At 37.8% G+C, this 27,016-nt stretch overlaps 1 protein-coding gene across 1 annotated transcript in view; it reads left to right on the forward strand.

Annotated features, from left to right (window-relative positions):
* DMD (dystrophin) overlaps positions 1 to 27,016 on the forward strand; it is a gene marked incomplete in the record, with an annotated part of 2,117,027 nt that overhangs the window by 1,502,732 nt on the left and 587,279 nt on the right. Inside the window, 1 exon segment of the mRNA XM_018043695.1 lies at positions 10,007 to 10,161. Within this exon segment, the coding sequence (XP_017899184.1) occupies positions 10,007 to 10,161 (155 nt within the window).

Genomic DNA, 27,016 nt, shown 5'->3' on the forward strand with positions numbered 1-27,016 from the left:
GGACTCTTTTGTTGACCATGATGGCTACTCCATTTCTTCTGACGGATTCCTGCCTGCAGTAGTAGATATAATGGTCGTCTGAGTTAAATTCACCCATTCCAGTCCATTTTAGTTCGCTGATTCCTAGAATGTCGACATTCACTCTTGCCATCTCTTGTCTGACCACTTCCAATTTGCCTTGATTCATGGACCTGACATTTCAGGTTCCTATGCAATATTGCTCTTTACAGCATCGGACCTTGCTTCTATCACTGGTCACATCCACAGCTGGGTATTGTTTTTGCTTTGGCTCCATCCCTTCATTCTTTCTAGGGTTATTTCTCCACTGACCTCCAGTAGCATATTGGGCACCTACTGACCTGGGGAGTTCCTCTTTCAGTATGCTATCATTTTGCCTTTTCATACTGTTCATGGGGTTCTCAAGGCAAGAATTCTGAAGTGGTTTGCCATTCCCTTCTCCAGTGGGCCACATTCTGTCAGACCTCTCTACCATGACCCGCCTGCCCTGGCTTGCCCAGCAGGCATGGCTTAGTTTCATTGAGTTAGACAAGGCTGTGGTCCTAGTGTGATTGGATTGACTAGTTTTCTGTGAATATGGTTTCAGTGTGTCTGCCTTCTGATGCCCTCTTGCAACACCTACCGTCTTACTTGGGTTTCTCTTACCTTGGACGTGGGGTATTTCTTCATGGCTGCTCTAGCAAAGCATAGCCGCTCCTCCTTACCTTGGACAAGGGGTAAATAGCAACAAAATATTAGGAATAAAAAAAAATGTAAGACTTTTCTGTTGAGAACTACAATGCTAAAAGAATGTAAAGTTTAAGTAAATGGAAAAACATGCCATATTCCCACATCAAAAAACTTAATATTGTTAAGATACCCATATCCCCAAATAGACCTACAGACTCTCTGTAGTTCTTATCAAAATCCTCATTGATTTTCCTATATAAATTAACAAGTAGGTCCTAAAATTTGTACTGAAATACAAAGGACAAAGAATAACAACAGTAACCTTGAAAAAAGCACAAAGTTGGAGGACACACAATTCCTAATTTCAAAGCTTACTAGAAAGCTAGTAATCAAGATGGTGTGGTACTGACATCAAGATAGATATAAAGATCAATGAAATAAAATTGAATATTCAGAACTAAATCCTTGCATTTATAGTCAATTGATTGTTGGCAAGAATGCCTAGACAATTCAAAGGAAAAGTCATAATTTTGTTCAAAACTTCATCTTTGCATCACTGAATTATCCACATATAAAATAATGAAGTTTGACCCTACCTCAGAACATACAGAAAAAATAATTTTAAAATGGATCTTAGAGCTAAATATAAGAACTAAACTATTACAACTCTTATAAGACAACAAAGGAGCACAATGAGTTAGGCAATGTGTTCTCTGAAAAGACACCAAAAGCCAAAGTGCAGAGAAAAAATATATAAATTGGACCTCATCAAAATTGAAAATTTTGTGCTGCAAGCAATATTATAAAGAGAGTGCAAGGATGACCCACAGAATGAGAGAAAATATTTGCAAATCATCTATCTGATAAGACTTGTATGCAGAATACTTAAAGAACTCTTAAACCTCAGCAAGAACAAGAAGACTCAATCATAAATCAGCAAAGGATTTTTAAAACATTTTTTCAAAGATGTACAAATGGCTAATAAGCAAACAAAGTGACGGTTAACATCTTTTGTCATAAAGAAAATACAAATGAAAACCACAATGAGATAACCACTTCATACACTCTAGGGTCACACTTGAGTAGGTATGTCAGTCAGGATAGGCTAAGTTACGCCACACTAACAAACTATCCCAAATCTAGAGACAATACAAAGTTTGTGTTTTATTCATTTTATATGTCAAGTATAGATTCACAAGGGCATTCTACTTAGCTTACTCAGGGACTGCAGCTGATGAGAGCAGCATCTTGATACATACTTCAAAGATTAAAGAGTCAGAAACACAATGAATGAAGTCATTTACTCTTAAACTGCCTACCTGAAACTGGTATGTAGACAAAATCAGTTGTTACTATCCCCAGTTCAGTGGGGATGCAGATATGTGATCATCTGGTATGAAAAAAAGCACTGAATGTTTATGAACAGTAATGTATGTAGTATACCACAGTAGGCTCATGGGATTTGAAAATAGCCATGGGAGATGCTACTTTCTGGGAATGTGTCCTCTGGTGTTCTGTCTGGAATCATTTCTACTCAACCAAATCCACACCCTCTCAACCAGACTTCTCTTAGATGCCTGGGGTAGCTGGGTGATTTGTTCATTACAACACTGCTTCAGCCTTTTAATAAAGTCAGCAAATTAAAGAAAGAGCACAGATAAAGAGAATGCTTTCCAAAATGTCATAATGAAATTAAGGTAATGAAGCACTTGGAGGGCTCTCCTCCCTTCTTTTTGTATAAAGCTTATTCCAAAGAAGCTGGAAGAGAAATGGGGCCTGAAAGTAACGAAGGGGAAAAATAAATTGTATGCCATTAGTTTAATTATAAAAATTCATTACATGAAGCCATGTAAGACAGAAAATAATGGAACTCTAATGGGTTGGCCGATAACACATTTACTAGCCTGCTCTCAGCTTGTAGTCATTGTCAAAAGGACAAAAAAGTAGCAACTTTGGTATGTAGTCCTCAAAGCTGTTGAAAAGATGAATCATGTCCAGTAAGCTGGAAAATGAGGGCTGTTTTTTCAAATAGTACCCCCTGTATAGACTGTTACTTTCTGAAACAGTGTTGTTTGGTAATGTCAGAGGTTTAATAGATGAGTCTTGAAGTTAATGGTGAAAGGCTTTACTTTTGAAATGGCTTCCTTACAGATATTTAAACATTTCTATTATATATCCATAAAGAGGTTTTATAGGTCATTTTAATTCACACAAACAAGAGAGAAATTGTATTTCTTTTTCCCAATAAATATGTATAGAACTTTAATTCATACTCAGGAGTAAACTGTTTAGTGATTTTTTAATAAAATAAATATGTATTTTTTGCTGTCTCTGGCAATGTGTTACTTTATTATACATAATAATTTTCCAATCATGCTGTAATCATCAAGGAGACTATTTTATATTCTTCAAAATCCAATTATAATAAATCCAACCATCTTCCTTAAATTCTTTTATGTGGAAGCATATCTTCTTTAAGTAGATTGAACCCTGAATTTGAAAGCCAAGAAAACTACATTTTTGTGATGTCTCTTTCACTGACAAGCTATGCCACCTTCATCAAGTCACTTAACCTTTTAGAGGTTTTACACAAGAAGGTGTTGCAGGAAGAGGAGTCCCTTCCAGGGCCCAAGAGTGGGCTCTTGTCTAACGCTTGGAAATGAATTGTCTGAGAAGACACCTGTGCTGACAAAGCAAGAGACTTTATTGGGAAGTGGTGCCTGAGTAGAGAGAACAGGAGGGTAAGGGAACCCAGGAGAACTGCTCTGCCACGTGACTCATGGTCGTGGGTTTTATGGTGATGGGATTAGTTTGGGGGTTGTCTCTGGCCAATCACTCTGACTCAGGGTTCTTCCTGGTGGCATGCACATTGCTTAACCAAGATGGACTCTGACAAGGAGGATTCTGGGAGATTGGTAGGGCATGTGGCATCTCCTTTTTACCTTTCCTGAATTCTTCCTGTTGGCGGTGGCTTATTCTGTGTTCTTTACCAGGACTTCCTGTCCTAAAATGACTCATGCAAATGGTTACTAGGGTGCCTGACCAGGGTAAGCGGTTTCAGTCAGTGTTCCCCCTCACAAAGGGAGACAGAGGAAAGGAGGCAGCAAAAGATGAAAGTGGATATTTATGTAAGGATCATATATTTGAGGGAGAGGTCATATACCCAAGGAGGGACATTTGAACTTCATCTTGTAGATAACAGGGAACCATCGAAAGGTTTAACAGAGGTGTAATGTGGTTAGTATTTGTATTTTAAAAAGATTGCTTGAGCAGCTATCCAAGGATGGAAGGTCTGGTTTGAAAGTAAAAGGAGGGAACCAATAAAAAAGGTTATTGCAAAGTCCAAGTAAGAGGTGATGAGGGCTTAAATTAAGGCAGTAGCCATGGAGGTGGAACATTTGGATATAAGGGCACATTGTGATATAACTTCTTTATGGGTATGCTCCAGCCTCTTCACCAGCTGAGGGACAGCCTACACTACAGGAGAAGAAGGTTGGGCTAGGGACAGAATCTTTATGAATACCCACATTAAGGGACAGGCAGAAAAAGGAAAACTTGAGCCTTAAGAGTATAGAGAGGACACCCAAAGAGAGGGGACCAGGAAGGATAGAGCCTCAAGAAGGACAGAGCAGTCAGTAGCACCAGTCGCTGTCTGGAAATCAAGTAAATAAGAACCTAGAACTGTCCACAGACATTGATCATTGCTGACTGAATTGGTTAACTATTTTCGCAAAAATGTGGCATGACAACCTCATGACACTATTAGCATACAACTATAAGCATGTATTTCTTAAGTTTGCAGCTTGTCTTGGTGACATTGCCGCACATGGCAGGTTGAGTGGAGTGCCTCTCCGTCACATGTCACTCATCCTTTTCCAGTGATGGGCAGGCCAGCCCACTACGTGTTTGATAATGGCAGCTGTGCAGAAGGGCCAGCCCCAATGCAGAAGCACGTTTTCAGCCTCTGCTTGTGTCATGCCTGTTAACATACCACTAGACTTAGGCAAAACAAGTCATATGGCCAAGCTCATTGTCAAGGCCGGGAAGGTCAGTTGTGCCTTTTGTAGCAGAAAATTCAAAGTCACACGGCAAAGGACATGGATACAAGGTGAGGTAAAGAACTGAGGTCAGTAATCTGATTTGCCACAGTGACTTCCTTCAGAATAGTTTTACTGAGGTGGCAGTGGCAGAAGCCTGATTTTGATGAATTGTGCAGTGGCGGGAATGTAATCAAATTGAGGCAATGAATGAGTGAGTATTCGCCTTTTGAAGAGCTTAACTGTGAAGGGAAACAAAATGATAGCAGATTTTGTTGCTGGTTAAAGATGGGGAAGAGGCTCATGTTTGAAAGCTGTGGAGAAGGATCTTGCAGAGAGGAAAGAGGCTGAAAAGACAAAAAAGGGAGTGCATGGAGGAATAGGAGGAGGAGTGTCAAGTTGGAGGAAACAGTGTCCTTCAGCACAAGTCAGCTCTTCCCCTGAGACTGGAGAGAAATTTATGCTTGATGTTAAATTGTGTGTACTCAGTCACTCAGTCGTGTCTGACTCTTTGCAGTCCCACGGACTGTAGCCTGCCAGGCTTCTCTGTTCATGGGATTCTTTAGGCAAGAATACTGGTGTGGGTTGCTGTGCCCTCCTCCAGGGGATCTTCCTGACCCAGAGACCGAACCCAAGTCTCCCACATTGGCAGGCGATTCTTTACCACTGAGCCACTAGGGAAGCATGCGGAGGGGGTCTGCTGGATGCATAGTGCAGATACACACATGGCGCAGTGCCTGGAGAGAGGCAGCCAAAGGGCAGAGAAGATTTTCTATATTTAAATTTGTCTTGTCTTGCCTTAAAATGTGAGCTTTATTTCACACAAGCAATTTGATTTTGATTTTGAGCTCATGACACACCTAAGGCATAAGCCTTATAAGTATAAGGAGCCCCATCCTGTTTTACAGACAACAAAGCTGGAACCCAAAAGGTTGAAGGCTCAAACTGCAAGACAATGGCCAGTCCAGACTCCCTGGGAAGATGCCTTTTCATTACTCTGCATGGCTTTTCATGATGTTCCTTTGAGTGAGAGCCATTAAATTTTTTTTAAATCAAGTTCACCTAAAACAAACCTGAAGTTCACTTGTGGGTGAACATCCCAAAACACGTTTGATAAGAAAACTTAAACAGTACTCAACTTGAAAGTTCTAATTGTAGGTCTGCATACTCACAGCTTCCCGGGTGACTCAGTGGTAAATAACATCACCTGCCAATGCAGGAGATGCAAGAGATGTAGGTTCAATCCCTGAGTCGGGAAGATCCCCTGGAAAAGGGCATGGCAACCCACTCCAGTATTCTTGCCTGGGAAATTCCATGGACAGAGGGGCCTGGTAGGCTACAGTCTATGGGGTCGCAAAGAGTCGGACACAACTGAACACACACACATACTGCAAACTCACATTTATCTTCTAAATTAAAGGGAGGTACGGCATTGTAGACAGTGTCTATGAGGTAGTGGGTCCCTTTCTTTCATTGAATGGAGGCTCACTGTGGTGGCTGTAGTGTGGCTCATTAAAAATAGCAGTAGCAGTAGTGGTAGTAGTAGTAGTGATTATAACTAATACTTTTTTAATGCTTTGGGTATACCAGGCACCACTCTCTTTTTCCTGGATTTTACAAATTCATCCTCATATTAATGTTTCAAGGTAATAAATACTGTTAATATACATATTTAATAAAGGGGGAAACTGAGGCACAGAGAGCATAATTAATTTTCCCATTTGTCACATCATTAGTAAGTGATCAAGTCAGGATTCAGAGCCAGCAGGCTCATTCTGTTGCCCAAGCTCTTAAATACTCTTTCCCTTCCTCCTTTGTTTTCTCCCATGTTGGGTCAATGTTCCTAAAAAGAGTTCTGACAAAGAAAAAAGAGAAGGTAAATGTTAAAAAATTTGTATACTCAAAATTCTTGAATTCAACTTGTGTCATAATCCATAATCATTTTCTCTGTCTAAAATACTGTGTAAATACAGAGTGCATGTTGTAGCAGCATCATATGAGGTTTGAATATGAAAATTTCTTTCCTGGTTGGGGACACAGTCTTATAAGAATTGAGCATTTCCTATTCTTCATAGAAAACACACACACAGGCCTCCAAAATCATCTTTTTTTAATAAGCTAGTGCTCACAGTATTTTAAATTTCTTCATACACCATGATCACCACACAATTCCCTGTAGAGTATACCATTGTAAATGGAATTCAGAAGTAAAAAGAATGTGTGTGAATTCCATTGTATTTTGAATTTACACTTCTGTGGTCTGGCCTTGTCCCAGGACTGAATTACACCGTAGTAGGCAAAGCTGATCAAGGTCATTGTTCACGTTGTGAATGATACTTGGCTAAAGCCCAAGGTGATCAACATAATAATACCTTAGGAGGAAGGGAAACCCGTCTGTTCTGTCTTTAAGGGAGAAAAGGGGGCTGCCTTGAGAACCTTTGAGTTTAGATAAGGGCCTAAGCCCTGTCAATGTGAGTCAAGGTCAGTGGGATTTTTTTCTTTTTAATCCTACATCACAGCAAAACCTGAGCAGTATGCAGTGAAGGGCAGCATTCAGTCAAGATTTCCTTAGGTATAAAAATTTAAGTTTCAGTGTGAATACAAATTTGAAGCAAAATATATGGCCTGTGTATTCTTCTTTTTCAAGCATTAAAGTATACAAAAAAAGACTCTGGTTTGAAGTCAACCCTTACTGTTTTATTACCTTTTCCTATGAAGTCTCTAATTAAATTTTACCCTGCTATGTCCTTCAAGATTCTGGAAAATTCCAGCATACTTTTCAACTTCTACTTTTGGAATTTTTTATGATCTATAGATTCAAACCAAAGAATATATCTCTTATATCTAAACTTTCAAGTAGTTACCCATGAGTGAGAGTTGACTTCCATGATTGGCTTTCCTGGATAAAATAAATGATTTTAATTATACTTATTAAAATTATAATTAGCGGTTTATATTGCTAAATCTCCGGGAGGAGGAAATGCCAACCCACTCCAGTATTCCTGCCTGAAAGTTCCCATGGACAGAGGAGCCTGGTGGGCTACAGTCCAAAGGATTGCAAAGACTTGGACATGACTGAGCAACTAATAAGCGTGCACACATTGCTAAATCTCTACAGATGCACTCTTGGTTCATAATAGGTGATTTTTTAGCATTTGCATTTTTCTTCAAAAGGAATTACTTTACAAAAAGGTAACTAAGTTATCAGTGTCAGTTTTGTAGTTTCTTATGCTGCCAATTAGAGATTTAATAGATGATTGATAATAAGCTCTTCTTTTAAGCTCTGAATACCATCTTCTGGATAAGGGCCAATTGGGCTTTCATATCTTAGTGTACATTACTTTTAACACTGTAGGTTAAAAGTGGCTTAAGTGAAGAGGGAAAGGGGAAAAGGTAGTTTCATACCGTTGGAAATTTCTAGAAAGACAGTCTTTGGTGTGTGTGTGTTTCACCTCAGAAAGGCTTTTGTCCAGTGTGAGGCTATAAAAGTGGAAAAGGGGTTTATAAGGAGAAGCGGGTATTCCACAAAGTTAAATTTTAATTACTTTGTAGTACAGTGACTATACTCTATACCTTTAAAAATTGTCTCTCTTTTTATAGCAAAACTTAGTGATGCTCGCTTTAGTTGGTTGCTGCTAGTTCAGTTATCTGGGTCTATTTGCTGTTTGCAATAAATGCAATTATTTTTTTTAAATTCTAGAATAGACTGTTCTAATTAACTGAGAAATGCCAGATTGCATACTGACTATACATTTTCAAGGAACAGAAGTCTACTCAAATATACTGAAACTATGCTGAAAGTACTAGTATCTGATTTTTATCATCATAAATCGTATTAACATAAAAGAACACGTACTAAAACAAGAGCAATTACTGTTTTCACAAACAACACTTAGTTTCAATTTTCTCGTTTCTCCGTCCAGTTCATGTCAATGTACTCTTACAGATTTAAGAAATATAGTGAAGATAGAAATTGTGTTGTTTTTGTCCTTAGGATTTCTGTGCACATTTACTACATATTAGACCATTGGGTTGATGTACTGTCTTATTTTAATGTCCTCTCATTAAACATTGAAATTGTTTCTCATTTTTTACTATCTTAGTTAATGAAGATCTTTATTCCTATAGCATAGTTCTTTTAAATATTTTACTAGAACAAAATATTAAAATTAGATTACTGAGTCAATGGGAATAAGTATTTGTATTTCACTTGATACATATTGTCAAACTGTCCGAATAGATACCATTCCCAGAAATAGTATATGAATGTGCTAGTTTGGCTACAGTCTTTCCAGCTTTGGATTTTATTTTTTTAAACTTAATTGGTGTCAAATTGTAATATTCTATGTTTTTCATTTATTGGAAAGTTGATTTTTTCTTTTTCTATAAAAATAGCTTTTATTCTTTCTCTTGTTAGAATTGCCTGTTATTATTCCTTTGTCCATTTAACCCACCATGTTGGATTTGGTATAACTGTCTTAGTAATTTAATAATACTATAATGTTTGCAAGCCTCTCCCATGCATTTGAAGCAATGTTTGATAGAAATGTGGGGTTAATATGCATCCAAATGAGCCTATCATTGGTTTATTTCTTTCTTTGGTATATGATATTTCAAGTGATAAAATAGTGATACATGCTTTGATAATACTCAATTGTTAAAGATAATAAAAGAAAACATAGATCATTTGGTTTAACACAAGTTATATATTTAACTTTTTATTCTGATTTTAAAGTAGAATAGTTGTAAGTATTATGAATAAGCCGATCGTTTAAAGAAGTTCAAAACGAGAATAACAGCATTTTTTTTTTTGAAGCTCAATATTTTCTGTATGCAACTTTAGTTGAGTGCCAGTAGATGGCACTAATTACATAAAAAATTCAACAAGTTAATGACGGGGAGGGGGGTAAATACATGTGTTATTTTTTTCTGTTCAAATTTTGGTATATGTCGTATATTCAACAATGATTTGGGAGCTTATTGTTATAGTTTGTTCTCTCCCATGATAAAAAGACAATTAAGCCAAGTTTGTTTCCAATTAATTGCTACTAAATTGAAATACCTGATACTGAGTATTGCTCAAGATGCTGCATTTGAAAACTTTTGTCATGAAAAGTGGGTTAGCTTATATTGTCAAGATTGACTAAACCACACAGGGTCAGTGAAAAGCAGTCATGCAGACACGCTCTGACCCAAAGATTCAGAAGTTACTTATGAGAAAGTCCAACTAGAGATTTCAGAGAAAAGTGACATTCATTCTCTTTTTCCATGTGCATCTATAGCAGTTGGCCAAAGACCTCCGCCAGTGGCAGATAAATGTAGATGTGGCAAATGACTTGGCACTGAAGCTTCTCCGGGATTATTCTGCAGATGATACCCGAAAAGTACACATGATAACAGAGAACATCAATGCCTCTTGGGCAAGCATTCATAAAAGGTATGAACGCCATTATTTCTAAAACTATTTGCTGACTTCCATGATGGGGTGGTAACCCTGGGTGGACAATGCAGACTTGCTTTCCCATCCTGCTAACCTGGGGCTTGCAAGGATCCAAGATGAGAAATGCCAACTAAACTCACATTCTTTCTCAAGTCCTCTTATTTTAAAGATGAAGGACCTGAAGATTGGTGAAGTCAAATGACTTGCCCACAGTCAGAAAGGTAGTGACGTAGCTGTGCAATTAGACAAAAATAAAAGATGGATTTGTAGGTAGATGAGCCATTTACCAGTCTGCTTTGAGAACTCTATCCAAAGAAATATTGTTCTACTCCATCACGACACATACTGCCCCATCTTTCATCTGCAAGTAAGTCATTTTGGGGTTCATGATGGAGTTACAGCTACCGATGGTGCCATCAATGTATCTCACTCTGTGTACCCAATGGGAAAATTTGTGCAGTGTAACATGACTCATAATTTCATTTCCCATTATATACCTAATGACAATCAATGGCTCTTAGAGACACCATCTCTTCAAACTAGGTCCTGTCTCTATATTATCTAGTCTTAACCCCTTGGGCTTTTCTTTCATTAGCATTATCCTAATTATATTAATAAAATTATAAACAAAAACATGAATTATGTAACTAATTGTTAAATGATTGTCCTTCACGCTAGTCTAAACTCCTTGAGGACAAAGGCTATCTTTCTTATTTGACATATCCTGAACCAGGTGATACAGTAGGGAGCTGGTAAACATTTGTGTTTTTCTAACTGAAATGTAGCTGATGTACAATGTTATGTTAGTTTCTGATAAACTACCTAGTAATTTGACATTTGCACATATTATGAAATGATCATTATGATAAGTCTAGTAACCATCTGTCCCCATACAAATGTTATAACATTATAACAATGTTATTCACTATATTCCTTGTACTGTATGTTATATCCCTATTGCTTATTTATTTTATAACTGGAGATTTATACCTCTTAATCTCCTGCACTTATTTCACCCCTTTACCTCCTCTTCCCTTCTGACAACCACCCATTTGTTCTCTGGCTATATGAGTCTGTTTTCATTATGTTTTGTCTGTTTCATAGATTCCACATATGAGATCATACAGTATTTGTCTTTGTCTAACTTATTCACTTAGCATGATATCCTCTAGATCCATCCATGTTGTCACAGAGGGCAAGATTCTAATATTTATAGCTGAGTAATATTTCAACCTAGATAGCATATTAAAAAGCAGAGACATTACTTTGCCAACAAAGGTCCATCTAGTCAAAGCTATGGTTTTTCCAGTAGTCATGTATGGATGTAAGAGTTGGACTATAAAGAATGCTGAGCACCAAAGAATTGATGCTTTTGAACTGTGGTGTTGGAGAAGACTCTTGAGAGTCCCTTGGACTGCAAGGAGATCCAACCAGTCCATCCTAAAAGAAATCAGTCCTGAATATTCATTGGAAGGACTGATGTTGAAGCTGAAACTCCAATACTTTGACCACCTGATGCAAAGAACTGACTCATTTGAAAAGACCCTGATACTGGGAAAGACTGAAGGCGGGAGGAGAAGGGGATGACAGAGGATGAGATGGCATCACCACCTCAATGGACATGAGTTTGAGTAAACTCTGGGAGTTGTTGATGGACAGGGAGGCCTGGTGTACTTCAGTCCATGGGTTTGCAAAGAGTCAGACTGAGCGACTGAACTGAACTGACCCAAAAGAATCTGTGATTTGCCAAGCTAATTTGACTCATGCCTCTAAAGTTCTTCCATGTTTCCTTCTCACATACACTCTACGAAAATTCATCCACTTGTGTAGTTTCAGTCTGCTGATGACTATCCATTTATACCATTTGCAGCTGAGAGTCATCTTCGAATTTCAGACCAGCATATCCGATTTACTTCTTTTTATTGTGATGTCCCGTAGGAATTTCAAACTTAATAGCCCCAAAGCTGAACTCATCTTTTTCCTCTTATAACCTCTTTTTCCAGATGCAACCTGCTTCTCTTTCTGCTTCTCCAGGTCTCAGTGTAAGTGCCATTTCCTCCAGGAAGCCTTCCCTGACTACCAACCCCAAAGCCTATACTCTTTTGGCCCCCTGTTATTGTGCTTATCTCACTACCCTGTCCTTAAGTGTTTGCTAGTCTTTGTCTCTAAGGAGAATGTTTATTCTGTGAGGGTATACACAGTGGCTGTTTATCGACCATATTACCTAGCTCTTATCTTGACACACAATATCTCCCCACAAAACATTTTTTGGTTAAATAGGGAATTGAACAAACAAACAGACAAAAATAACTGTTAATGTTCTGGTGTGCCAGTAACTCAACACAGAAGAAAAATGTACCTATTAGGATCACTTTCACTTTCAAGTAACAGAAAACCCAGGTTCAATAGCTTACCTAATGGAGGTCTGTTTCTGTCACTTAAGGAGAAGTTCAGAATTAGGCAGGTGCTGACATGAGCACAGTAGGTCAGCAATGTCAGCCCCGAAGGCTCCTGTTCTTCTTAGCGTTCCGTTCAGAATATATGCATTCCAGCAGGAAGAAGGGGCAGCAAAAGGGGCAGTGCTGGTGTCAAGAAAATATGGCTTTCCCAGGAACTTTTGGGTCAGAACTATGCCCCCAAACCACCTCCGGTATCTAGGAACTGGGGATGAGCCAGCCAGTAGGGAGTGTCTGCCATGAAGGGTATGGAAGGAAGAAACTGATCAACTCTCATGGTGTAGCTAGGCAGCATGAAATTCCCTGGAGAGACCACCAGTCAAATCCGAGTAAATACAGTACAGTCATGTAGATCGTATGTGCATGCACAATGCACTCTTGTAGGATTGTCATAACAGTGGACCGTTTGGGCTTGGTGTTGGTTCTGGTGAGTGTGAAAGGGCATGAGGAGAGCTGGATTCTCTATTGACTAATGATGCCTTTACATGGAAAGTTCACATTCTGTGTATGCTATATGTGTCACCTGCACAGATTAAGCCATATTTTACCTGACTCCATCTTCTTATATTTTATATCCTTATAGATTGTATGCTAGATAGCTAAAGAGCAAGAAAACTCTTTATGTGATCTTTTGCATTTTGACCTTTTTATCCAGTATCTCGCCCAGCTAAACCCAGAAGTGAAGGAACATCACCAGCATCCCCTAGATTGGTGCTGTTCAGTAGGGTGGACACTAGCCGTAGGTGGCCATTTAAATTCAAATGATTACAATTAAATAAAATTTGAAATTCATTTCTTCCAGCTCATCAGCCACCTACCATGTGCTCAGGAGTCACCAATAGTGAGTGGTTTCCCCATTGAACAGTGCAAAATTGAACATTTCCATCATCATAGAAACTTTTATTGACTGTCCTGCTTTAGATCATCTTTGTTTCCATTCCCCTATGCAGTTTAGCATACATATATAACAATTGCATACCATATTACTTTAAAAAATAGTTTTTGGCATGTTTTGTAAATGAAAAGTATTTCCTTTCAAAGCGGTTCGTGTTATTCCATTTCCTTGCTTGTACCTTTGTCTTCTGTTGGTCCATTTTCTAGAGTTGATGTTTAACATCTCAAAAACTACAACTATCCCAGAATATAAACACTTTGACTTTTGTTGTTAATCATATAAACATAATTTTAAAGGAAAAATTATTGATATTTGGGTTTGGGGGGAAAAGTATGTCATGACTTTGAAAAATATCTGTAACCAAGACTTCTTAGGTAGGAGAAACTGTTTTGAAAACATTCTGACTACATCATTTCCCATGGTTCCAGTTTTACCACTGAACACTGATACATTGCCTGCACTGAAACTTTCCATCCATATGGATCAGTTCAGTTCAGTTCAGTCACTCAGTCGTGTCCAACTCTTTCCGACCCCATGAATTGCAGCACACCAGGCCTCCCTGTCCATCACCAACTCCCAGAGTTCACCCAAACTCATGTGCATCGAGTCGGTGATGCCATCCAGCCATCTCATCCTCTGTTGTCCCCTTCTCCTCTTGCCCCCAATCCCTCCCAGCATCAGGGTCTTTTCCAGTGAATCAACTCTTAGCATGAGGTGACCAAAGTATTGAAGTTTCAGCCTCAGCATCAGTCCTTCCAATGAACACCCGGGACTGGTCTCCCTTAAAATGTACTGGATGGATCTCCTTGCAGTCCAAGGTACTCTCAAGAGTCTTCTCCAACACCACAGTTCAAAAGCATCAATTCTTCAGCACTCAGCTTTCTTCACAGTCCAATTCTCACATCCATACATGACCCCTGGAAAAACCATAGCCTTGACTAGACGGACCTTTGTTGGCAAAGTAATATCTCTGCTTTTCAATATGCTATATAGGTTGGTCATTGGAGAAGGCAATTTCACCCCACTCCAGCACTCTTGCCTGGAAAATCCCATGGACAGAGGAGCCTGGAAGGCTGCAGTCCATGGGGTCGCTGAGGGTCAGACACGACTGAGTGACTTCACTTTCACTTTTCACTTTCATGCATTGGAGAAGGAAATGCCAACCCACTCCAGTGTTCTTGCCTGGAGAATCCCAGGGACGGGGGAGCCTGGTGGGCTGCCGTCTATGTGGTTGCACAGAGTCGGACACAACTGAAGTGACTTAGCAGCAGCAGCAGGTTGGTCATAACTTTCCTTCCAAGGAGTAAGCATCTTTTAATTTCAACATATACAAAAGCTTTGTGCATTTGGAAGCCTACATAAAGCAATAAAATCTTTACTTCAGTTTAAAATTTTTGAATGTTAAATAAGGTACAAAAAAGTATTACTCAGAAGTACTTTACTTTGGTATCATATACTGGCAAGCTGTAGTTCTAAGACATAATCAAAAGCAAAAACAAGCTAATTTTGTTTTGTAGTTTAGTGTTCAATTTAAGTTTATTAATTGGTTAGAGGAATCTTCAAATTCTATACTGACTTTGATGGGACCTTTAATTACCACTTTATACAGAGAAATACAAATAGCCACATGGACCTAAAATGACTTAATCTAGCATTCATGAATATTTTAAAAAGCTGCTTCTCATGTAAATCCTGTACTTTGGCAATTCATAACAGAACATAGATCATCATTGTGACATATGTAGGAAAATATTTTGTTTCCCTGATCATATGCCGTATAGATATGCCGTTAACATATAAAGCCAGAAATGTGGGCCTTTGCAAGTTCATTTCTTTCCCTTCAGTCTCTGTGAATAGATATGAATTGGTGAATAAGATGATATTAGATGTGATATTACATATTATTATGAGAAGCCTCTAAGGATTAGATTTCAAGGACTGCCATCTGGCTGATGACTTTATGATGACACTGTCATGAGATTTCATTTCCTTATTTCTATTCCAGGATCACTCTTTAAACAAGAAATGAGCATTAACTCTGAATTGTCTGTCTGTAGCTATAGGAGGACTTCTCCAGCTACTTCAGCAAGGAGCAAACTCATCAAGTAGAGGGGCTGGTCCTAATACCAGCAAGTTCAGCATGACTGGCAGTCCTTCACAAAAGCTCCCAGATACCTGAGAAATCTCTCTAGGTTTTAAGAAAGATTTAACATGTATTTGTGTGCATGTATAAGTGTGTATATGCATATTCATGAATATATATGCACATATGCTATCCCTAAAATTGTATTTCAGTATTCTCCTGTCCACTTTAATAATATGCTTCAAATGTTCATAATTACAATTAAAAGTTGAAAAGCTGAAGGATTATCATCTGTGTTCTTCATCTTTGGCAACAATGAAGCCCTTGTAAATCACTCCTTGCTTCTCTATTTCTAGGTCTTTTTTTCTTTTTCACTTTAAAGAAGGAAGAAAAGGGAGAAAAAATTGAGCCCTACATTATGTGCACCAAAGAGCTACTGTAACTGAGTACTGGATCTCCTCTTTCACATCTTTCAGCATATTTGTTTTAGTAACCATTCTGCTTTCTTTCTCTGGGATTTTTCAATTTCTTCTTTCTTCTTGCTTCTCCCCTTCAGCCAACCATCATGTTCAAGTTTCCCTCATCCTAAAAGAACTTTTTTAGGATACCAACATTTCTATCCAGCTATCCTTGTTTCCCCTTTACCACCAAAAAATTTTAAAGCAACAATTGGCATTATTATTTCCTATTCTTCAGCTTCCAGTTATGCTTCGACCCACTTCAATCTGGCTTCCCTTACACTACCACTTTCCTGAAGCAAGGACTCATTAAGATTGTCAAAAATTTTTATGATAGCTAGTTGCCCTGTTTTAATTTATCCATCTGCTTGACTTCATTTTAACCTTGGTTCAGCTTATCAACTCTACTAGTTGAAACTTTCCCTTCTTTGATTTCCAAAACAATATTATTTTGTGATTCTATTTCTCTAGTAATACAGTAAGCATGAAGTGTATGGTGCAATGCCTAGCACATAGCAACAGCTCAGTAAATGTCATCTATCATAAACATTTTAAAAATTCATTCACTCAGTGAATATTTTAGTGCTGGGTATGTGCTCAGTAGGCTCAGTTCTTGGTCCAAGGTATACAGCAGAGAAAAGCCCTCCCCTCATGAAACTTACATCCTGGGAAGGAAGTGAGAAACAGACATTAAAAATTAAAATAGTTAAATGTATGGGATATAAGATTGTGATAAGTGCAACGTGGAAACATAAAGAGGGTAAGCAGTTGAGAATGTGTGTATGAGTGAGCATGGGGTGGAAGAGAAGAGTCATTACTTAAGTATGGTGGTTAATAAAGATCTCAGTAAAAGGGTGAGGTTTAAGCAAAACCTAAAGAACCTAAGGAAGTGAACCCTGTAGACTGTTGGAAGAAAAACAGTACAGGAGGGTTCTAATAACTGGAAATCCTCTGAGACAGGCGTATGCTTGGCTGGTTGAAGGAACCTTAATGAAACCTGTATGATAGTAATGGGTCAAGCAAACGAGTGCAGTAGACAAGGCGTTCAGAGAGGTGAGAAGAATCTGATTACATTGAGCCTTATAGGCCCCTCCATGGACTTTTGCTTTTGCTCTGAATGAAATGGGAGTCATTGGAGGGTTTTGAGCAAAGGAATAGCATCTTTAACTTCTCTGGCCCCTCTGCAATAACAGACTGAAGGAAAGCAGTGAAACCATTAGGAGACTGTTGTCATAATTCATTCAAAAGACAACTGTGATTTGCACCAGAATATGAGAGGTGAATGTGGTAAGAAATGGTTGACTTCTATGATATTTTAGGACACAGCCCAAAAGCTTTTGTAATGGTTTAGATTTAGGTATGGAAAAGAGGCATCAAGGAAGACTATGGAGTTTTTATCCTGAGCAACTGGAAGATGGGAGACTCACTGAGATGGAGGAGGCTCTAAAAGTAACTCATGTTTTAGGAAGTACATATGGACATGCCACTTTTGAGATGTCTATTTAGCATCGAGGTGGAGATGTGGAGTAGATAGCTGGCTATAAAATCTTAAGTTCTAGGCAATGACAGGGACTCAAGATACAAATCTGGGAGTTGTAACAATAATCAGTGTACACTCTCTTTGCTGTATACAACCTTTAAATCCTGGTGTTCCATTCTTAAATCTCTCTTTTATTTCTCTACACACATTTCAACTACCTTTGTCTGTCAACTTCAACTACCATTAAGACTCCTCAGTGTTTTTTTTCCAGCTCACATCTTTGTCCTCTTCTCTAGAACTATACTTCCAGCCACCTCCCATTCATATCCATCTGCATTAACTACAGGCTCCAAAACATCTAAAGTGCCCCTGAAACAATGCATGTTTCCTATGTCTTTAGGGAAAGTATAACTTAATTGCTTGATTGTCTTTAATGCTGGAAACTTAAGATTACCTTCTACTTTGTCCTCCCTCTCTCTTCTCTACTCATACCTGTATTAAGTTGGCTTCTAAATTCTGTGACTTCTACTGCAAAAATTTCTCTTAAGACTAATGCCTTTTCTTTATTCTTCTTCATCACCTCATCCTAAAGCCTCTTCACATTATACCCGGTAGATTGTGACCATGTTTTCTCTCTGCTCCCAACCATTGAATCTCTACACTCACTTGGTATTCACACTGCCCCAGAGTTATTTTCCTTAAAACTAATCTTATTTCTCTTTCCTCTTAGCACTCTTTTTTTTTTTTTTTGCCTCTTGAAATCTGATGGATGATATTTTCGTAGGTGATATATTCCCGAAAGCATGCCCCAATTTTTCCAACATCAGAAACAAACAAAATTGATTTATTTTCAGGGAAGAAAAACAAATAATACCACAATGTGTGCTTGTTTGTCAGTTTGTTTATTTAGCAAAGGGACAGGCCTGTGAACTTCATAAAGTAGTCTTCTGCTCTGTTCACAAAATGCTGTCCTTTCTCAAAACATTTTTGGAATTCCTTTTCTGGAACTCCTTGGGAACTGTTTTCTGATCTTCAGAAGACTGTTATGTTATTGTGTAGCCACACCTTGTGTTTGGGGTAACAAACACTGTACTCACTAATTGTGTATTAAATGAAATGAAGCAATTCATCAGATATTGGGCACTAAATGGCTTTGGATTATTTCCAGAAACTTAGAAGATGAAGATTTACTGCTGCCCTCTAAGCTACGTAAAGAATATGATATGATGCTAACAGGAGATTTGTTGAAAATATGACTTCTTAAGTCAGAGACTGCCTATTCTATATTTGTAGCATGTTATGGTCATAAATATTAATGCTACAAAGGACCCTAAAGCCACCAGTTCAAAATTCTCAATTTAGAGTAGCCCTATTTTTAATCCCTCTCATGCAAAATATACCTTCTAGTCCATTTTTAGGACTAAAGGGGATTTGGTATATTGAAAACTTCAGTCGTTTAGCAACTCTTCTAGGTACACTTCTTTCGGCAGTAGGAGGACATTTCTCTAGGCTCTTCGAGACAGAGTTGTGTATATAGTTATAAGGCACTATGGTTTTTATACTGCTGAGACCCTGTCTTCTAAATGATTATGAAGCATAAGAATTCTCGCCATCTCACAATAGGATAATGTATTAATATACCTGTAATGCAAACCTTGGGGCTCTGGGCCAGTGAGTGTTGTATCCATGCGAGTCTAAAAGGTTCATGGTGGCAACTGCCTGCTTCACTTTATGTCATTTCCTTTAAAGCAATTAGAATGTTTCTAGCTTGCAGGGATTGCATAAAAAGGGAGACATTTGGAATCATATCATTGGTGATTTACTGGTGTGGAAAATTACCTAGTCATGTAGCCAAGTAGGTGTGTTCATTTTAACCCAGTCCTGCAGTCCTAAACCAGGCCCTCCAAGCACACCAAAATACATGCTTACAAATGCCTCTTCATACTATTTACCCATGAAAAGACTTTAAAAATTTAAAAAAAAAAGACATAATTGTTTCCTAAAGTGAGGTTATAGAATGCCAGCAGACCTTTCTTTTCTTCATTCATTCATTTAATATTATGGTGTCTAAAAGTAAAACAAATGAGTGAAAGTTTCGCTTGCTTCATTTAATTGAACCATTAATGTTAACAACAGCATCCATTATATTACTTTTCAATTATATTTTCATTTTTCATTGTCTCCACATCACTATTGTTCTCGAAGTCTTTAAAACATTCAATAAAATATATAAATTAGCTGGACTTTACTTTTAGAAAGATGAGCTATTTTGACAAATTGGTATAATCATCATTTGATTTGGGATTTTATCTCTCGAATTCTAACAGTCATTCTAGTTTGGGGATCTTTTGGCTTCATTCAGTTTATAATAGGGGTTTATTTTCTTTCTATAAACCATTAATTCATATGTATTTCTGAAAGTAAAAAATATGTAGAACATGTAGGTATTAGTGAATTTTTATGGAATTTATTCTTTTCAACTTCCTCCCCCAGAGAAGGGGGTCACTGAAGCATGTCTAGGTAGTGATCAACAGCAGCTCTTTCTCAGTCCCCTTTTATCACTTGGGAAGCATGATCTCATCCCTGACTCACTGAGGCAAAGAGCCCAGGTCAGGCTTTTTGTGTTGTTTCTTGAGCGCAGTAGATTCTGAACTCCTGGTAGCCACTACATACTTCCCAGAGCCCATCAGCTTCATGTCTTCAGCCCTGCATACTACTTCATGTTTCTGTGCCATTGCTGACCCACAGATCTATGTGTCTTGTTTTCTAAGCTCAGATTGTACCTTTTGATTTAGTGTTTTTATATTTTACCTATACCGTTGATCTGTGTTTAAAAGTTTCTTCTATACTTTGAAACAATTTTCTCCTGATATAAAATGATATCTACTAACTATAGAAAAATTTAAAACTTGAGAAATAATCACCATCAACATTTTTTTAGCATTTTCTTTCATAGTTTGGTAAATGTATTTTGCTTATATTTATTTAACTTACTCCCAATTTAGTAACAGTTGAAAGCATTCCCAGATTGTTTTTTTTTTTTTCCTTTCGAAAATCCTTACTACCTTTTTTTTAGGGAGGTAATGCATACATATTATCTTTTCAAGAGAAAAAAAAATGGGAGGAGGAATACTTTCTTGAGGTACATTGTGACTTATTAAATAATCAGAAACAAAAGCAGTATCTTCATACCTCCAGCCAATGTTTTATGCTCTGGCCATTCTGCCTAACATCAGTACTCAGCCAAAGAGAAAAACTATTTAAATTTGTGGGAAATCAATTCCCCATTCAAATCAGTGGTGGTGTGTTTTTAATATTTTCTAATATTCAGCTTCTCAGTTACCCTTATCAAATCTCTAATATGATACTCATGACCATTCTGTGGCCAGCCAGTGTCTTCACGCCACAGAGCATTGAAAGCAAGTCAAACAGACCTAATCCAAGCCCCTTTGGAGACTTTAATCCACATTTCATAGATTTATGGCCACTCATACAATTCCTGAGGAGTTATGTTTTTCTTTTGTATTGCAAGCATTTTAAATCTACCTAGTGAAATTGAATTAGCTATTAAACATCCATTTTACCACAACTTCTTTTTTAAATTTTTAAATGAAACAAACACTCAACAAAAATGGTCAAACACAACTTGCATCCTGAGACAAATTAAGTGAATAATCATCATGAAGTCATAATAATTATTTATGATTTTTATGTTTTTTGGTAGCAAGACATGACTTATTAATGTTTAATATGTGGGTCACACCTAAGTTGCCTATTAAGACAGACATGCTAAAATGGCATTGTTCTTTTTAGCTGTGAGTATAGCTGCTGACCTCTACTTAGACAGAGCTGGTGTTCCAAACCAAAATCTGTGTCTCTGAGGCCTATGCTCCCTTCATTGCTTTTGAATGGATACATATCAACTTGGAAGGAGGTTCTGGCAGCTTTTCACAGTAATCTAATCTCAGCTCTGTCCTCTTCAATATTTCCATCAGTGACTTGGATGAAGACGTAGATAGCATTCTTATCAAATTTGCCAATGACACAAAGCAGAGAGAAATGGCAAACACAGTAGACGAGTATCAGGAGCCAAAAAGATTTCAGCAAATTGGGGTGGAAGGCTGAATATTGAAAGGTGAAATTAGTTCAAGAGAAAAGTAACATAAAAGACAAAATCCAGCTGACTTAAGACTGGAAACAGAGAGAAGAAGATTCCCTGAGATGGAGAGTTGTGTGCAGGTTTGTGAAGAGCGTTTCCATGAGATACACATATAAGTATGTGACAGAGGTAACACTGGGCGGAAAGAGAAGCTACCCTGCAGTGAATCTGAGGCCTGGGGAGAGTCTAAGGGGAGGTATGGAATTTGTAGTTCCCTCCAGAGATGTGCTGAATTGAGGCAAGGGAGCTGGGCCTTTGTATTCCAATACCAGCCAGTTACTGGTTCTGGGTCACTCTGTGGGAGAGGGCAACTTTGGATAAAACCTACAATTGAGGGCAATTTCCAGTGAGAGTGGCAGCTGTGAGCTGTTAGCAGCCAGTGATCCCACCAAAAAGGGCATGGGTTTTGGGAGAGCATCAGTGTATATACTACCCAAGCATTGCCCCAAAGTGTGGTCCCTGGACTAGCAGCATTAGCATCATCTATGAGCTTGCTAGAAATGCAAATATGTGGGTCCTACCCCAGCCTACTAAATCAGAATCTCTGGGGATGTGGCCCAGAAAACTTTAAACAAGCTGTCCAAGCTCCAGGTCATTTCTATGCATATTACAGTTTGAGAACCACTGCACTGTGTCAACCAGGAACATTCAGAATTGGTAGATAAGACGGGTTTTAGTGACAGTCATCTTTCCTTCTCTCTCTCTCTCTCACACGCTGCAATAGAGCAATAGGAAAGGAAAATTAGGGAGCTGTTAGGCTGAATCAATTCAGGCATGTAACGTAGTCTAAGAACTTATATTTCAATTTAGCAGAGAGAGAAATTTTGTGATCAAGCTGTCCAAAGGTGAAACAGGCTGCCTCTTAAGGTTGTAGAAGTATTCAAGAACAGGCCGGGTAATGCCTTGGTGTGATAATTTCAAGCATTAGGTAGACACATGACTGACTTTAGCATCCTGATCATCACCCTCCCATGCTTTTCTTCTCTCTATTTTTCCCCTAATTGAGTCTCTGCCAGAACTAGTTAACTCAAGAAAGGTTATATGGCCCAAAAGAAAAGTTTAGGCATTATCAGGTTAAGTCAAAGTAAACAAACTTCCATAAAACTAATCAGAGTTTCATTATACTGTATGAATTATGAATACACAATGTGTGTTTGGGAACGCAAGAGGAAAAGAATAGTCTGTATAGCATGCATACATTCTAGAATTTTGTGAAACCGATTTCTCTAGGAGAATCTTACAGGCCACTATAAGGACAATGCTCAGTACTCAATAAGCATTTATAAGAGAGATCACATAACATGTAGCCCAGGCTGCCTCATGGAGAGCATTTCACTGTAGGTTACCTAAGTAGTATTCTCAAGTGCTATTAGAGCAACTTTTCAGTAGGGTATAAATTTATAAATTTGCATACCAATCAAGGGAAGCTGTGTTATTCTACCTTTGGACTCTAAACATGCATATTTTCTATTATTCCTTGGATCTATTATTTTCACTTCATATTCTGTTAGAAGTTTAGGAACATTGTCATGGGTGGGTGGATGGTTAGATAGATGACATAGATATAGATAGGTGGGTAGATAGATAAGGGAGAGGAAGCAGAGAAAAAGAAAATGAAAGAGGAGGAAAAGAAGAAGGAAAACAACTATGGAAACAATGACAGAGAAAGCTCGATTCTCTGGCACAACATATTTGAGTCATACTGAATCTTTGTTTTCCTGAAACATTCCACAATGAGAATAGAAGGTAGATCATTCAGAAATCACACAAGTAATCTTGGATCCCTTTAGTAAAAGAAGTCTCTCTATTTTAGCAAATAGCGATAAGCAAGAGAGTCTATTACAATTGCTGCAATCTGCTAATATGTATTTTTTTCCCCTGAAACAAATTCCATTAACCCTCCTTGATACTCTGTCCTCATCAACATGTTAATGACATGGGACTAACTCTTAGAGGTTTTTTTTTTTCCCCCACACAAAACATAATCTGCAACCTGCTAATGATTGCATTTAGCCTAATTGTAAGGTTGCTGCTAGTGACAGAAAAATGTATCCTGGCAGATAGACACTTCTAGAAGCTCAGCCAAGCACTTGGTGTGTGTGAATCAGCCTCTATATACTTCTCACTTGGCAACCATTCCTGATGGAGAGACCCAATCTGCTCTGAGGAGAGGCCAGGGCTATTCAGTAGAGTACCTGGAGAAGCGCAGTTCTAGCAGGATTTTATAGACCTCTTGGCACGCCAGTGGCTCAGGACACCTTGACCACAAGCCCTTAATCAGAAGGGCAGGGCAGCCTGCTCAGGCTGAGTTCTGCACTCTTTTGTCAAATAACAAGCAAAGAGACAGACATCTTTACCAATTGCTAGTCCACATTCTAAATGAATATAACATTTCACACATTTGAGTTCACTGAGCCTGTGTTGCCAATTTCATTATCAAAATATTTATAACTCAGGAAAGGATACTAAGATGCAGAGAGTCTATTACTTTCACAAGTTCAAAACCCCAACGTTGTGACAGTTCTGATGCAGAAATTCTTGTATTTGAAGAAAAAGAAGAAAGACTTTTTTTCTTTTCCTTATGTTTACATTGAAGTATCATTTGTATGATCTTGGGTTCGCTAATTCAGGGGTCCCCAACCTCCAGGATCTAAGACCTGAAGATCTGAGGTGGGGCTAATGTAATAATAATAGAAATAATGTGAACAATACATGTAATGAGCTTGAATCATCCTAAATCCATCCCCACCCCAAACCCTAGTCCATGGAAAAACTGTTTTCCACAAAACTGGTCCCTGGTGCCAAAAAGGTTGGGGACCACTGACATAACTCTTTGAGAATTTTCTCATGTAGGGTGATTTGTTACTTTTTAATATTTTAAAGAAATCTAATGCATGTATATATATATATATATACACACACATGTAAGTAATTTTATTAACTCTTTTCTATCTTTGCCAGCATCATTAATATGACTGATTTCAAAAGGGCATCTAAGCAAGTATTTGCCATTCTTCTTGGAAAAGCAACTTTCTCTCCATTTTTATCTCTTTTCCAAACTTTAACCAAATTTTGCTTTTGAAACGGGTTATCTGGTAGAGCCTCGATTCTAACTTTGAAAAAAAAGACTCAAACGTTGACAATTACATGTATACTAGTGTCATTATTACATAATGAAAATATCTGAGGAGAAAAGACTGATATTGACCTATATTTTTCATTTTCTAGTTAATCACTTTGGTAAAAATTAAGCATTCTTTTTCTGATACTGCAATGGTTGTTGGAGATGCTGAACGAAATTCTCCTTGTATTTATATTTATGAATACATATGCTAGGAATGTATAGTAATAATATCTTTTTCTCTAAGGACAGACATAATATTTACTAATACTAGCTTTTGTTCCTTCTAACATATATACGAAGAATTTTCCATACTGTTATAATTTAATGAGGGAATCTATAGAATTTTAAATTTACTTGCACTGGGTTAATAACCAAGACTTTTTTTTTAATGTGCCCTTTGTAGAATTACTATTACACACTTATGTAATACTACTATTGTGTCATTTGAGTACATATTCCACTCACAAAACAAATATGCGGTATTTTTAGTTCTAACACCAAGGCTACACCCATACTTTTATTTTTAGCGCATCATTTTTTTATGAAGATTAAAATAATTATGTTGCACGTTGCAAGTTTTAAGAGCTACTTTAAAATATATGCTCCAGGAAAAACATGATCAGGTGGGAGAAATTATGATGTTCATACTTTCAAATGAAAAATCAGATACATATGTGCCAATCAAAAACACTTAATTTTTATAGGATAATGAACTACAACTTATCCTCTAGAGACAGTCATTTTTTCCTCCAAGAACTCAAACTACTTAATGATAAAGTATTAAACTTAGTCCCAGAATCTAGTTATATAATGATACAAATGTTATAAACAAGAAGGGGAAAAAGAAAAAAAGCTTATCCACAAATTATTTGTTTCTGCTGACAACATTTATTGAAGAAAGTGCATGAATGACATACACAGTGGTCTCTCAGAGGTGTGGAGTAGCCATAAACTCTGTGTTTTCCATCATTACAGCAGGGACTTAAAGAGCTGGGCTCAACTTCTGAAAGTTGCTTGGGGAGCCAATTATTTCTAAGTAATCACTGTAACATTTTTGAAATTAAATTCAGCCACTTCACTAACACCAGGTGAACAGATAGATCACACTCAGCAGCATGGCCATGCTGAATGGCATTCCTCTTTCCTAGAGGTGCCATCTCATTCATTGTCAGTCCTGTAAACAGGCCTCGCCTCTCCTCGCCTGGATTGTGATGTGGGGAATTTTATCTCTGTATGCTCACAGGACTCATAGAGCAAAATAAGACTTGGATTAACAAAAATTTAACTCCCATTCTGTGGCGAGCAAGAACAAGTGTAGCATAACTACACTTACCTGAATGAACATTAATAGGAAAGTGACCAGACTGTTCAGTAATCTACTTGTGTGGGGTTTTAAAGTTAGAAAGGTGGTAATGATAACCCTGTATGCGAGATAGCAAAAGAGACACAGATGTATAGAACAGTCTTTTGGACTCTGTGGGAGAGGGAGAAGGCGGGATGATTTGGGAGAATGGCATTGAAACATGTATAATATCATATATGTAATGAATCGCCAGTCCAGGTTCAATGCATGATACAGGATGCTTGGGGCTGGTGCACTGAGACGACCCAGAGGGATGGTACGGGGAGGGAGGAGAGGGGGAGAGGTTCAGGATGGGGAACACGTGTACGCCCGTGGTGGATTCATGTTGATGTATGGCAAAACCAATACAATATTGTAAAGTAATTAGCCTCCAATTAAAATAAATAAATTTATATTTAAAAAAAATAAAGTGTTGTACCACCATCAGAGCTATCACTATCACTGGCATATACCTTAAAACTAACTATAGCAGATCAGTTGATTAATCACTAAGGGTCTTATTTAAATGGCAAAATCTAAAGAGCATTTTTTTTTCCAGAAAGCTCATGCCAGTACTAGAATGAGCCAGACACTTTACAACTTGGTATCCATAATTTAAGTAGTTGTCCCTCGAAGGATTTCTGATTCCATTTCATTATTACTCTGGTTGCTAGAATTTGAAAAAACACACTGAGGTAATGACAGGCTAAAATAAAATGTGTTGATTTCATTACTAAAGCTTATCTCTTATTATTTTTTATTTTTGCCAAACTTTTCTATGTATATGTTTGCCTCAGGATACTAGCAGCGGATGGTGTTGTTTTTAAAACCGTGAATGTATAGTTTTCTCTAGAT

This window comes from Capra hircus (genome assembly GCF_001704415.2).
Source record: "Capra hircus breed San Clemente chromosome X unlocalized genomic scaffold, ASM170441v1, whole genome shotgun sequence".
NCBI lineage: Eukaryota > Metazoa > Chordata > Mammalia > Artiodactyla > Bovidae > Capra > Capra hircus.